Raw genomic sequence first — 13,570 nt, 5'->3', positions numbered from 1 at the left:
CAATACTATTCCACTAAAATTGATTTTAAAGAAACATAGTCCTTAAACTTAATTTTTTGGGGAAGTTTTATTTTTAGTACTCTATTGTCAACAAAACCCACTGCATTCTTGGATGGATTGGTCAGTAGTTTGCTTTGAAGTTATTGGAAGGTGGGTATGATGGCAAATATGGATATAAAGTTTTCTCTCAAGTTACTGATTTATTATAATGGAAATGCACTTCTGATTGTTTCAACAACTTTCCTTCTACCCTTCCCTCTGACCCAATTTACTCTTTCCCCCTCTTATTTCCTTTTTTTTCTCCAAACAGAATGTTGGACAATAGAAAAAGCTGATATTATTTTCCTGGTGGACGGCTCCACAAGCATAACTTCGGTCAAGTTTAAAAGCATGCAGAGGTTTATGGAGTCATTGGTGAACCTAACCACAGTTGGAGAAAAACGGACTCGCTTTGGGGTCATTCTCTACTCCACCAACCCCAGGTCCGTTTTTACTCTTAAAGATTATACATCTAAACGAGATGTTCTTCAAGCAATAGCAGCACTCAAGTCCCCAACTGGAGACACCTACACTAGCAAAGCCTTGGCATACTCGTTACAGTTCTTCGATGCTGAAAATGGTGGTCGGGCAAAATCAAAGGTGCCTCAGATTCTCATGGTGATCACAGATGGGGATGCTACTGACCGTAATGATCTGGTTGCCCCGTCCACGGAGCTGCGAAAAAATGGGATCCAAGTCTTCAGTATTGGAGTGGAAGGAGCGCAAATGGAACAGTTACAGATCATGGCTGGTAATGACAAATCCAGAGTTTTCTATGTGGACAATTTTGAAGCACTGGAAACTCTGCAAAAGAATATTTCTGAACGCCTCTGCAACTTCACCAATCCAGGTAAGAGGCAGAAGTAAATTAGAGTGCTAAAAGCTAAAAAGAATAAATTCAAATGAGGTTGAGGTTTGCCAATTATGTGGCTCACTTATTTATTAATAAAGTGGACAACGTTTTTCTCTTTGCTTTTGCAGCTTGTGAAAAACAGCAAGCTGACCTGGTCTTCCTAATCGATGAGTCTGGCAGCATTAGCCAAGATGATTACACCATCATGAAGAACTTCACAGTAGATCTACTGAAAAGCTTCAAAGTCGGTGCAGATTTAGTGCGTATTGGACTTGGACAGTTCAGCGACTCATTTCGGGATGAGTTTCACCTCAACCGTTTCTACACCGAGCAAGAAGTGACCAAGCACGTCTTGAGTATGGAGCAGAGGCATGGAGGAACCAAGATTGGAATGGCCTTGGATAAGATCATGGAATATTTTGAGGCGTCAAAGGGTGGCCGTAGAGATCAAAAAATCTCCCAGAATCTAGTATTGATCACAGATGGCGAATCGCAGGATGACGTGGAAGATGCAGCCGACCGTCTCAGGAATCTGGGGATAGAGGTGTTTGCCATCGGCATTGGAGACGTCCATGACCTGCAGCTACTGCAGATCACTGGCTCACCGCAGAGGCTGTTTACTGTGCAGAACTTTGGTAGTTTGGAAAAAATCAAGCAAAATGTGGTCAACACCATCTGCGAATCCCCACGGAGTAGTAAGTTGAAAAGTGTGACTGTGCCTATCTGTCTGTCTCCCAGTCTTTCTCACCATATTCTTCTATATCAATGACTGCCAAAGCTAAAGACATGTTTCCCTTTGCTGCAGGCTGTTCCATTGATATCGCAGTGGGATTTGATATTTCCCAAAGAACCGGAGCTCCCGGTGAGATGCTGACCAGCGGCCACCCCAAGCTCCACAAATTCCTGCCGGAGATCGTCCATTATATTTCCTCAGTAAAAGGCCTGTGCTGCATCAGCCCTGAATCTGTCCCGACCAACATTGCCTACCGGCTGGTGGATCGTGATGGACTCATGATCGATGACTTCAACTTTGAACCCTACAGCAAAGAAGTGTTGATGAAAGTCATGACGTTGAATTTGAGGGTTCCCACTTATTTCAACACCGGCCTGCTGACATCCTTTGAGCAAAAGTTCAAGGCTGAATCGGGAGCTGGAGTGAAGGTGAGTCTGAGACGTAGAACACAGTCTTACATAAACAGAAACCATTCTCTGTCATTTTATTGTGTTGACATCCCAGTCTAAGACATTGCATTGGAAAGGTGATGCTTTTCTGAATTCATATAGATTTGAGTTGGAACTGGTTTGAGATTTTGCTGGTACTCGTAGCTAGTTGCATTTGTGGGAACCTTTTAAGAATACTGTTATAGTCTAATGCGAATTAGAAAGTTTCACAAAAAGACCAGCAATGAGAAGGGAAACAGTCTTTAGAGACCCGATGACACCTGGTTTAGCAAAGATGTTGTTTGAGCTATTTTTTCACTTACCACTTAGGTTTGCCCAGTAAACTGTCTTTGTAGCCTCCAAATAGTTTCCTGCTGAGGTGAACAGAACTGAGTGGCTTGAAGCCACAGCTCAGTCAGCCAGATTTTAAGGTATTGAAAGGGTTGCAATTTGCCTGGTTAATCCTCTACTCATTCAGACTTTTGTTGGATGCAAAATCACCAGCCTTATCCTTAAAATCATTAATATTCAAAAAAATTAAGACTTTATACTATTATATATATTTTAATACCTAACACTTGTTCTTGAAACCCAAGACCTTCAGTTGAATGGTGGTCAGAAAACTGTGCAGACCTGTAAAAATAAGGTGAGGAGATGTCGTTTTCTTATCAAAGACTCAAGCAGTCTAACATGTGACTAACCTTATCCATCAGGTGCTGTTGATCTTCTCAGACGGACTCGACGAAAGCGTGGAGAAACTGGAGGATGGATTAAACTCGCTGCGAAAGTCTGGTAAAAACTGAGAGGCAGAGGTTTTTGTGGTGATCAGACATAACCACAATCCGCTTTTCTGCAGTTCACACTGCATAATTATATTTAAATTATCAAGATACTTATGTAAATTTTAGAGCTCTGTTTCTGTGGTAGTGCAACGACCAGCACAAGTAGCGCTCAGAGAGTTCGGTACTTTCCTGACCTTGAAATTTACTTTGTCCCTCTGTGAGGTATGTGTGCACTCATTTAGAGCTAAATGAGTTGATGGCATTTTGGTGGAAAATGTGTCTTAGACTGCACTGAGAACAGGAGTTACAGAACCACATCTGTTTCTGTCGCAACGTCAATCTATTGTCGACCTGATGTTTTCATCAACAAGAACAAACTAAATACACGACTCAAATGTGCAGCAGTGATGGAATAATGCTTAAAATGTGAATAAATCCTTTTAACTTATCATTCCCCAGCCAATAGATGCATTTAAGTCGACCTCAAAAATTAACGTTTATTGTCTTTAAAGTAAATCCGTCTTCATTGGTCTATAAACTAATATGAGTGATTGCTACGTTATCTGTTGTCCACAGCTGCTTTATACTGTATGAAAAGCTTCTCCTTCCTCTGCACCAATCGATTTGAGAAGCTCACAGCTAGAGCGCAGTGCCATTACACAGAATAATCCACCGTATTTATCTTCATTAAATCACATGCACGTGACACCCACCCACACAGTCTTGGGTGCAAGCGGTAGGTCTTGCAACCAAGGCCTACCACTTTGCGCTGGTCGTTGTGCTTGTGCAGTTGAAATAAAGGCCTGAATTTCCTGGAGTGTATTATAGTAACAGTTAATGAAGCAGTTTGTGGAGAAATTACACACAAATGTCATCTGCTTTTGTGTTTTTTGTCTTCAGGTGTCAGCGCTTTGCTGACTGTGGCTTTGGAGGGAGTGCGTGACCCCACCCAGCTGCAGAGGGTGGAGTTTGGTCGAGGATTCGGCTACAAACTTCCCCTGAGCATCGGCATGCCGAGTGTCGGCAGCACCGTCCTCAAACAGATTGTAAGTCATTCATGCCACTAGTAACCGCAAACAAAACAGCCAATCTCTTCACATCAACTGCAGTCAAATTCTACGAAAAATGTTCTATCGCTCGAGTGAAAAACATCCTATTTACATAATCATTTCTGACTGAGCAGATCTCTACAAGAGATTAAAATGACACTTTATTCTAAAATAAAATCTGGAAATGGGTGGTTTAATTTGGAGTCTAACATTCTACATTAACATTCATTGAAAGTATTTTTATGCTACTTCGTGGTGTAACGTGTGTGAGATCGTACACCTAAATACTAAATGCATACCACTAAATGCGTACCTGGTTGAAGGACACAAGCAAAGGGAAACCGCTCACCTTACTACATCAACTCTTTCTAAATAAGCGAATCTGCCTCGTTTACAACCCCCTCATAGTGGCGATGGGACGTTTGAGCTCCCTCCTTAGGCCTCAATTATATTCCGTTACGGACGCTCATACGGACAGCCGCAGACACCACAAATGCCCGGTGGTTCTTATTATACAACCTTCTAGTCCACCTGGAGTCTGTTTGGAGGGCTACGCCCTTGTTGCATAGTGGCTGCACGGACCAGCCCGCACGGTCAGAACAAATGGGAGGGCACACGGGTGTCAGCACGGAGCCTAGCGCACTGCCTCTGGTGACGACATTTACATCACTCGGACCCTAGCAGAGCCTTGAGGATGCAGAAAGTATAACACCGGCCGTAACTGGCCACTTGTCACTCCAGAAATAGACAAAAATTCATTTGTTAGCTCTCACAAAATAGGGTGGATATCAAATCTAACGAGGTTTGGTCCGACACAGCTAGGCAACTGTGTGAATTTTCGTTTGAATGTTCACCACGGTTGAAATTTGCGAAATCTTTGCACAAATTTATGTAACAACCCTGAGTGAAACCGCCGATTGTGCTGATTCCATTGAAATTGATTCCGGCTTTAAATTTGCCCCCCTGCTTCCGGTCTTTGACTTATCTTCTCATCTGACTCTGGACAACTGCCCCACTAAAACATGCCAACCTGCCAATCATTTAATTCCTGCTTTTCAGCCTGATGTTTGTCAGTTACTGTTCTAACTGAGATGACTGTTCGGAGCTAAGCCTTCATACAATGTGCTCTTTCCATATCTGTTTTTTAGTTGAGTATGAACATTTGCTGATTATCCCGTATGGATGTGGATACAGCACACTGCCTTTTTTGTAGTGGTACATGTAAACACTTACAGATCACACAGATGTCATCATGAGACTGAAAATAAATAACTTTTCTTGGTGTGTTGGAACAGTTCTGCTTGTCACCCTTGAAGTGGGAAATATTTCCACTAGCTTTTTTTTTTTTTTTGAAGTCTGGTGTTCATCAGACTTTTCCGATCGATCACTTTTTCGTGTAGATCGCAGCTGAAAGTTGAGGTTGAAGTTCCTGTCCCGGCGTGTCTCTTTGCAGGAACAGAAAGCAGGAAGAAAGACCCTCAGGGAAATGTTGACCGGAGAAAATATGCAAATTATTCAACATGTTAAGAAAGGGCCATTGGCAAAGGAAACAGGATAACAGGAATCCATTAAACTTTAGAGAGCACAGTGAAATACTTATCCCATCTTTTTGTAACAGCTTACTCCTAATTTTAAGAAGTGCACACTGAAAACCTGTTTACAGCAGCCAACACCTTTGGCAGGGAGAGATTGTGTCTTTTCAGTGAATTTTCTGTTTATGCATTTACAGAGAATAACAGCAAGCCCTTTGTTTACAAAAGATTTTATTTTGTCATATGTCCAGGTTATTGTGTGACACAAAAAATGAGAACATTTCAAATTGGAAATGTTAGCAAAGTAATATTGTTATGCTGCTCTATAGAAAGGTTAAAGGTTAAGGGAAGAAAGACAAACAAGGACCACTGAGCATAGTAAGAGACATAAACACCCACACACCACACTGACTTCGATTTCTCGACATTACAGTTTTTAGGTGGTAAGACAAAACTATACAAAAGACCTAAGAGGTACATATATTTTTCATTGAGCTGAAAATGGTTTCACTGTATGAATGAACTCTATGATCTTTTAAATGTTTGCTTTTTAAAAGCCAGGCCCATAGAGAGAAATCGGAGAAACTGTATCGTTTACTGTTGTGTACTGTAATATCCCCACTCCCTGCTCTCTGTCTCTCTGCAGGACACGGTGGCAGAAAGGGAGTGCTGCAGCGTCACGTGCAAATGTTCAGGACACGAAGGCATCCGCGGATCTCGGGGCCCCCCGGGGACAAAGGTGACTGGAATATACAAACCCTAAAAACTTTAAACATGATGTCAAGAACGTTTGGGAAAACGTGTCAAATGCCATAAGAAGGCTGGTCCGGGCTGACGGCAAGCAGCAGTGACTTCATAAAGTGAGCAAGGGGCCTGGTTCAACAGTGTGAATTTCAGAGTAAAGCAGGACGTACCTCACTTTAAGGCCCATTTCCCATGCATCCCAGTGTTAAATGTATACTGGTTACATAGGGCAAAGCATGGGACGCCGCTTTTTGTCAAGGCTGAGAGGCCTGACTCTACGGCCAGTGCTGGACCAAGCGACCAGATCATTTACTTACGTAAAAGTAACAGTGCAACAGTGTAAAAATGTTTCATCACAAGTAAAAGTCCTGCATTTGAAATCTTACCTAAATAAAAGTATTAGTATATAATACTATAATTCTGGTATATAGTACTACACTATAACATATCATGACCATAAATCCTGAGTCATGGAAGCTTCAGCAGCCTTTTACTGCTGGAGCTGCTCCAGGTGGAGCTGCTTTTAGCTACGTCAGAGACAGGGAGAGAGTTTAGTCCGCTGGTTCCCAACCCGGGGGTCGGGCCTCTCCACAGGGTCACCAGGTGAACCGGAGGGGTCGTCGGATGATTCATTGGAGAGGAAATAAGAAGAAGCACAGCGCTGATTCACTGACATGTTTTCAGTTTTTGAGAAACATCGGATACTTTTATGTCTTCGGATCTAAACATTTATTTAAATGAAACCAGGTGAGAAGGTTAGCGGTGAAATGTCTCTTTAGTGGAACTGATAGCAGCTCATACGCATCTGAAACATGACAAGGAGACACAAGTGCACACTGATTATATATACGGGGTCTCAAGACAACCCCAGGTTCGATCTTTAACAAGGTGTTGTGTTTGATCAGATTATGTATTTTATGTAAAATCCTAATCTGGAACGTAGCTGTCAGATAAATGTAGTGGATTAAAAAAACAACAACAATATTTCCCTCTGAAATGTGGTGGAGTAGAAGTAGAAAGTTGCATACAATGACAGTACAGCACAAGTAGCTCGGATTGTGCTTGAGTACAGTAATTGATTAAATATAAGTTGAGTACTTCACCACCACCGTCCCCGATGAGATAAAAAGCAGTAGCAACCATGACCGCGTGCAGACTCATGTTTTAGTCAAGTCTCAGTGCTGCCGTCAGATATTATCATACGTTGCTTTTTGATTGGAACTCTTTTCTTTGATTGGCTGATTGTACAGTTTACATTTCTGTCATTGAGCTGACGTCGCCGAGGTTCCTCTATCGCCAAAGAAAGGTCAGCAGTGAGCTGAAAGGAACGACGCCCCCGTAGTTCAAAACTTAAAGCAAATTAGTGGTGGATATATAAATAAGAATAGGCTGGAAATATTTCCACATCATACAGGTGGAATTTCGATTTTTGAGTTTCACTCGAAACTTTACTGCGACTGAACCTGTTGTTTCTGTTTTCTAAACAGGGTGTGACCGGACAGAAGGGTTACGCCGGATTCCCAGGAGAGGAGGGCGTTGTTGTAAGTGCTTCCTCGTTCAATTTATCCACATTTACTCCTTCATTTAAACTTAACATTTGACCCCATAGCAGCTAAACCGGTGGAGTTTGTCCTTAACTGCCAGCACAGGACTTTTTCTGATTGTTAAAATTACATGTGCCTCAGTCCATCAAAGCTGTCTCACAGTAAACTAGATAATACAACTAATTAAATCAACTGTAGACTTGCCTGACTTTCAGAGATAAACTTTTAATCTGCTGCTGAGACATCGTCTATCCTGGAGCTGCAGGGATCAACAGCAGCAAACAGAAGGCGGCGCGTAAAATCTGCGATTAGCCCATTAAGGAATTTGTCGATTCGAGGGAAATTTTCTGCAACAATTTTGACAATCAGCGAAAGAATGTCAGACGAAAAGAAGTCAAAATATTTTTTCGCTTTCCCCCAACTTCTCCGGTGTGAGGATTTGCCGTTTTCTCTGTTTCACATCACAGTAAACTGAATATCTTCTGACCATCACACGGGACATCGGAAAACGTCGCCTCGGTCTCTGGACACTTATGATGGCATTATTCACCACCTCCCACATTTTATTTAACCAGGGAGTAGAGAGACCTGAGAACAAGAAACTTTCGTAGTCAGACAAGCAGCATACAAAATCGAAACACGCAAAGTTTTAAAATCTCCAAGAGGGAATGAAAGAGTCCAGCCTGAGAAGAGTTCAGTTCATTCAATTTAAGAGGTGCAGAGCACCTGCCAAGGTTAATACATACGTACAGTAGCATGTTATTCCCTAAGTGTTTATCGGATGATGTATAGTCGTTACAAGATTGAAATAAGACCAGAGATGTGAGGTAGTTTAGAAAGTTTATCAGAGAGGTGATTATTTCCTCTTGTGAGTCGGGAAGACCATCCAACTCTGAGATAAAGCAGTGATAAAAATGTCGTATAAAATTCATCATCGGTGATCGAACGTAACGTGACACACTGTGATAAACAGGACTCAGCCGTTTCACACTGAACGATTAATAGACGAGATGATTGATGGACTGATCGGCCATGTTGCTGCCCCATATCTAAACTATGTTGTTGTTGAAGTGCTGTTCTGGTTCACACAGTATAAGCGTACGCTTCAGTTTCCCACAGAACAGAGCCGGTATTAGAGAACATGGAACAAGGTGAAGCCACGAGAACACGTACGTGAACGTAATGAATACGCACAAACCGAAAGTACTGCTGTTGGCCTGATGGTGGCGCTAGATGACAAGTCACTTCCTCCTGAGGGGATCGTGAACGTCTGAACCACATTTCATGTCAGTCGATCCAACGGTTGGTGCGACGCTTCGGTCTGGACCGAAGGGGTGGAGCGACGGACCGAGCTGCTAGCGCTGATCGAAGCTGAGGGTTTACGTCGGTGATTGGTCACCGCGGTGATGTCAGAGCTGAGTCACCACAATCCCCCGCTGGACTCCCATCTGATACTGCTCCCTTTGTATGTTGCAGGGCGACCGGGGGCCTCCCGGACCCAGTGGACCTCAGGGTGTCGAGGGATGTTCTGGCATCAGAGGACTAAAGGTACGGCGCCGCTCAGTCCTAGGCTGAAATACTGTACTCTGTCCTTATTAGAGATTAGTAATTGTGCGGCTGTCGTTGGCCAGATATTGAGGATGTCTGACTCCCGCTGTTTGTGTCCGCAGGGCTACAGAGGCCTCCGAGGAAACAGGGTGAGTGATTCAGGCCCGCTGGAATGTGAAGTCAATTAGGCGAGGAAGTACTGTGATGTGCTGTATATACTGAGGAATGTTTGGCTAAACACCGAAGTCCCGATAGAGTCCAATTAGGAGACACACAGAGAGAAGGAAGTCTGCTAACGCTCGAGTCTCTTCCAACGTTGCAGGGCGAAGACGGAGAGGACGGACTGGACGGAGTCAATGGAGAACAGGTACCAACTTCAGCGAATCGTTAGACATCATCGTCAGGCATCTCTGTAATCTCTCATTTAGGACCAGAGCTTTTCAAACCACGAAGCACCTCCCCAGGGGGGCGCGGGAGAGTCCTAAGGGAGGTGTGGAGGGAGGGACATGAGGGACAGATAGGCAGATTATGCAGGTTATTGCAGCTTGGCTGCTCGTCAACATGGTCAGCAGCTGCAACTTGTAACAAATATGGGCTAACAAAAACCCCCAAAAACAACAGGGCTAGAGTTGTAGCCCACCACAAACTTACTGACTCCATGGCAACATCTACGCCTGTATTCGTTTACATCCCCCAAAGCATTATGGGAACTGTACTTTTAAAGCTTAGAGCATGATTACCCCCGGATAGAGGTAACACAAAGAATAATAATAGAAATGACAACATCCATTAACTTTCTTTTATGTTGCATTATCGATACCTTTTTGACAACATTTTCCTGGTCGCTCACGCTTCCCTCCATCCACTCATATTAAAAAAAACCCTGCGGCCACACGGACAAAACAACGGGCCAATAAGATCAGACGAGGCCGCTTGAGGACGCGAAGATACGGTCGGACTGCGTGTTTGTTTTCAGGATGGAGGAAGTGAGCGGGTGTGTCGAGGAAAATGAGCTAGTCGGAGGGATTTTCAGGCTCTCGGTGCTGAGCTGTGTTTCTCTGGTTTTGTGTTCGCAGGGAGTGAAGGGAAGCGGCGGCGCTCAAGGAGAGAGGGGAGACCCGGGAAACCCAGTAAAAACATCCTCAACACCTGATCACTGTCTGCGTCTGTCTTTGCATTCATTATCAAAACCAGGAAGCGAATCACCGGCTCAGAGCCGCATTCTGTTCAGCTCTGCTCAGCGATCAACTCACGAAACTTTTATCTGCATTTTTCACCTTTTTAATTAGCAGTTTTACTACGATCCCAGGTTAACGTCGCCGTGGAAGTGAAAATAGGTGTTTTTCAACCGTTTTACCGAGGCCAGCTTTAGTGATTGTTAATGAATAATTATGTTTTCATTTATGAATAAATTAATAATATTCTCATAGAAAATTATTATAAAATATATAGTGAAGTGTGACTTTTGGAATTTGTAGACTTAACATATAACATTCCTAATCAATGATAACTCACTTATTTGATATCAAAATTCATATTATTGCTGTAAATATTCTTATATCTTCTTATTTTTTATTATTTAGTATTTTAAAAAAATCTTATTATTTTTATATTTTTAAAATATATTTTTTATTTTTAAATGACAAAATAATAGGTAATGTTATAATTTAGATGCATTTAAATGTAACTCTACCTTTAACGACCTAAATGGTAATTGACCCAGGAAGGGTCATTAAAGAATGAATGAATAAATAATAAATATTTAGCTGTTGTTAGATCATTGATGGTCTACTCAGGATTCATGATGTAGTTAGATTAGATTAACACCTGTTTATTTGCTTTGATGCTTTGTTTTATTTTTTGTTTTTTTGTCGGTTCATTTATTTAATCTTTATTTAACCAGGCAACGTAAGATAAGAGTCGGCTCGTTACGTGAGAACACACATCATTCATTTACAGCAAGCGAAATAAAACAGGAGCCGAGAGGCGGGTCAGAGGAACCTGTTGAGTATTTCAATCTCTCTGTGGAACCCAGCGTCTCCCTGCAGTTGCCCCTCGGACGTGAGGCCGCCACGCTGCGGTGTCAGACTGAGGCCGGGAGGCGTTGCCCTCTGACCTCCGCATGGTTGACTGACTGGTTTAACTGTCGTCCTCAGGGTATCCCAGGTATCAGAGGGGAGGAGGGGCTGAAAGGACAGCGAGGGCTGAGAGGAGATCCGGTGAGTACCGACTTAATGCACTGTACTTAAGTGTGGCATGATGGGATACTGTAAAGGTTCAGGTCCCTGCGACCCTGATCCGGACAAGCAGAAGTAGAAAATGGATGGGTTGATTTTCTTTCCATCTTGCATTTCCTCAGACAAAACTCTTCAGACGTCAAATGTAAAACAAGTAATAAAGGCATTTGAGAAGGATGAGAAATCAGGATTTTCCACAGTTGACTTATCCGGAATTCTCAAAATCAGATCCGAGGTTTAAGTTCAGTTCCGGCGCTGTCCTTAAACTGAACCACCTGGCACTCTTTGAAGCGGGGCTTCACCTCTATATAAGAAATGTCCTGCAAAGTCATTTCTGGAAGAGTGTGAACCCTGGTGAAACAGAGTGTAAAGTTAAAATGGTTACTGTGTATCAATGACACTGCTACTCAAAGAAAACAATGATGTTTTATGTCAGTTTCTGTGTAACTACTGCACCATCTCCACTTCAAGCCACGTTTGGTTGAGCGCCCTGTTGGCGCACGCTGTGTAACTGCAGCCGTGATTTGATTCTGTCTCCACGCTGTGGATGTTAAATAAAGGAATAAACACCCGAAAACCCGAAAGGCTCTCAGTGGAGCCCACAACCCCGTCCCCTGTCTCGCAGCCTTGAGGAACGTGAGAAAAACTTCCGGGATCTGCCGTGTTAACCGGACCCGCACCAAAAGGTTAGGGGTTCTTCCCTGGACCATGTCCCGTTTGCTGGAAATCGAATCAGTAGCTTTTGAGAAATCTAGCTGACAGATAAACAACAAGAAGAACCAAATAGACACGGGTGAAAACAGAACCTCCTCGGTCGGCCGAGGAAACAGTCTTTAAAAAATTTAGTTTAATTGCTCGCAGATCTGAATGACCAGATCTTTGGTTGACTCCCAGTGTTTGTCTAGACTGGAACTGTCAATAGAAGCACAGATATAATTAAGTGTATTTTCAGTGATACAGTAGTATTGGTTTCTTTTTTTTAGCCCTGAACAGATAAAAGCCCAGAGAGCTCCCACTGCTGCTTCTAACACTCACCGCTGTGAGAGTGCAGCACTAACTGAAGACGGCCCAGATGAGCCACAACCACTGTGTGGACAGTTGTGTTAACTCACCCCAGTGGAATCCGGGCCACTTTTATAGTTGCTCCTTTTTTTCTTAACCTCATTTGTTCAATGGTCAAATATCTGCTCAGTGTGCAAAAATGTTTTGAGACTGTGGATAGTTGGACAGTTGACTTACTGCTCTGTCCCTCCAGATCCTGTTGCATCGAACCTTTAGTTTGCAATTCCCTGTGCTTCATGTTTTTGGTTCTGTTTTGCTGCTGTATTCCTTCATCTCCATTTTTATTGTGGTCTGATCTGGTTTGTGCAACATCAGCCCAAAGTCTCGGGGTGTCCCTGTGGCCTCGTGGTGTTAAAACCTCCGCAGCAGAGTTTCCTTTTTTTCTTCATCCCTGAAATATTTCCGGGATCTGTGATTTATAGAGATACGATGGATTTTTTCGCAGCCTGATTTATTATCAGCTACAAAGAACGGAAAGGAAGACTCAGAGCGTTCCGGTCAAAGTAAATCCCTAAATATCAAACTTTCAGAGTTTCCCAGATTATATCATCGCTGGTATAGGAATGCAAAGTAAAAGCTTTGGCCGAGATACTGAAGGCATCACCGACAGGATACAGGAGATGAAAAGCAAGAGCAAAAGAAATCAAACACACTTCATATAGATTCAGCTCCTAAAAAGGTCGGGGCTCATTTCAGGAGCTGGAAAACTCCTGCAGTCACAGAGACTTGAGGCTGAACCAGAGAGTAGTCTGAGGGTATGTGTGTCTGGATATTTTCTAATAAAGGAAAAGAGACCGAGTCAGTTCTCGTTTCCCTTCGAGGCTCATTGGTCTGGTTAAGAACTGAAGACCGTACTGGGAAGAAAACCCGGTTCAAAATCCACACCAACGTCCCATCAGCGGATCCGGAGGCTGAGACGAAAGTCCTGCAGGCTCTCAGCCGATTTCTCAGCTCTTGAAGAAGATAAACCCACTAAAGCTCCACTTCAGTGAGTTTATCTTGGAAGAGGGACTGAGTGA

General features: G+C 43.1%; 1 protein-coding gene across 4 annotated transcripts in view; it reads left to right on the top strand.

Annotated features, from left to right (window-relative positions):
* Positions 1–13,570, top strand: part of LOC120783570 (collagen alpha-6(VI) chain-like) — a 73,585-nt gene that overhangs the window by 33,122 nt on the left and 26,893 nt on the right. For all 4 annotated transcript variants that reach the window (XM_040116621.1, XM_040116624.1, XM_040116622.1 and 1 more), the window contains 12 exons: positions 311–889; positions 1,021–1,587; positions 1,698–2,053; positions 2,767–2,845; positions 3,736–3,881; positions 6,063–6,155; positions 7,648–7,701; positions 9,181–9,252; positions 9,375–9,401; positions 9,575–9,619; positions 10,329–10,382; positions 11,409–11,471. In XM_040116621.1, coding sequence (XP_039972555.1) covers positions 311–889; positions 1,021–1,587; positions 1,698–2,053; positions 2,767–2,845; positions 3,736–3,881; positions 6,063–6,155; positions 7,648–7,701; positions 9,181–9,252; positions 9,375–9,401; positions 9,575–9,619; positions 10,329–10,382; positions 11,409–11,471 — 2,135 coding nt within the window. The remainder of the gene's footprint in view (positions 1–310; positions 890–1,020; positions 1,588–1,697; positions 2,054–2,766; positions 2,846–3,735; positions 3,882–6,062; positions 6,156–7,647; positions 7,702–9,180; positions 9,253–9,374; positions 9,402–9,574; positions 9,620–10,328; positions 10,383–11,408; positions 11,472–13,570) is intronic.

The sequence above is a fragment of the Xiphias gladius genome, chromosome 22, assembly GCF_016859285.1.
Source record: "Xiphias gladius isolate SHS-SW01 ecotype Sanya breed wild chromosome 22, ASM1685928v1, whole genome shotgun sequence".
Lineage (NCBI taxonomy): Eukaryota > Metazoa > Chordata > Actinopteri > Istiophoriformes > Xiphiidae > Xiphias > Xiphias gladius.
This window is presented reverse-complemented; position numbering and strand designations above follow the sequence as displayed.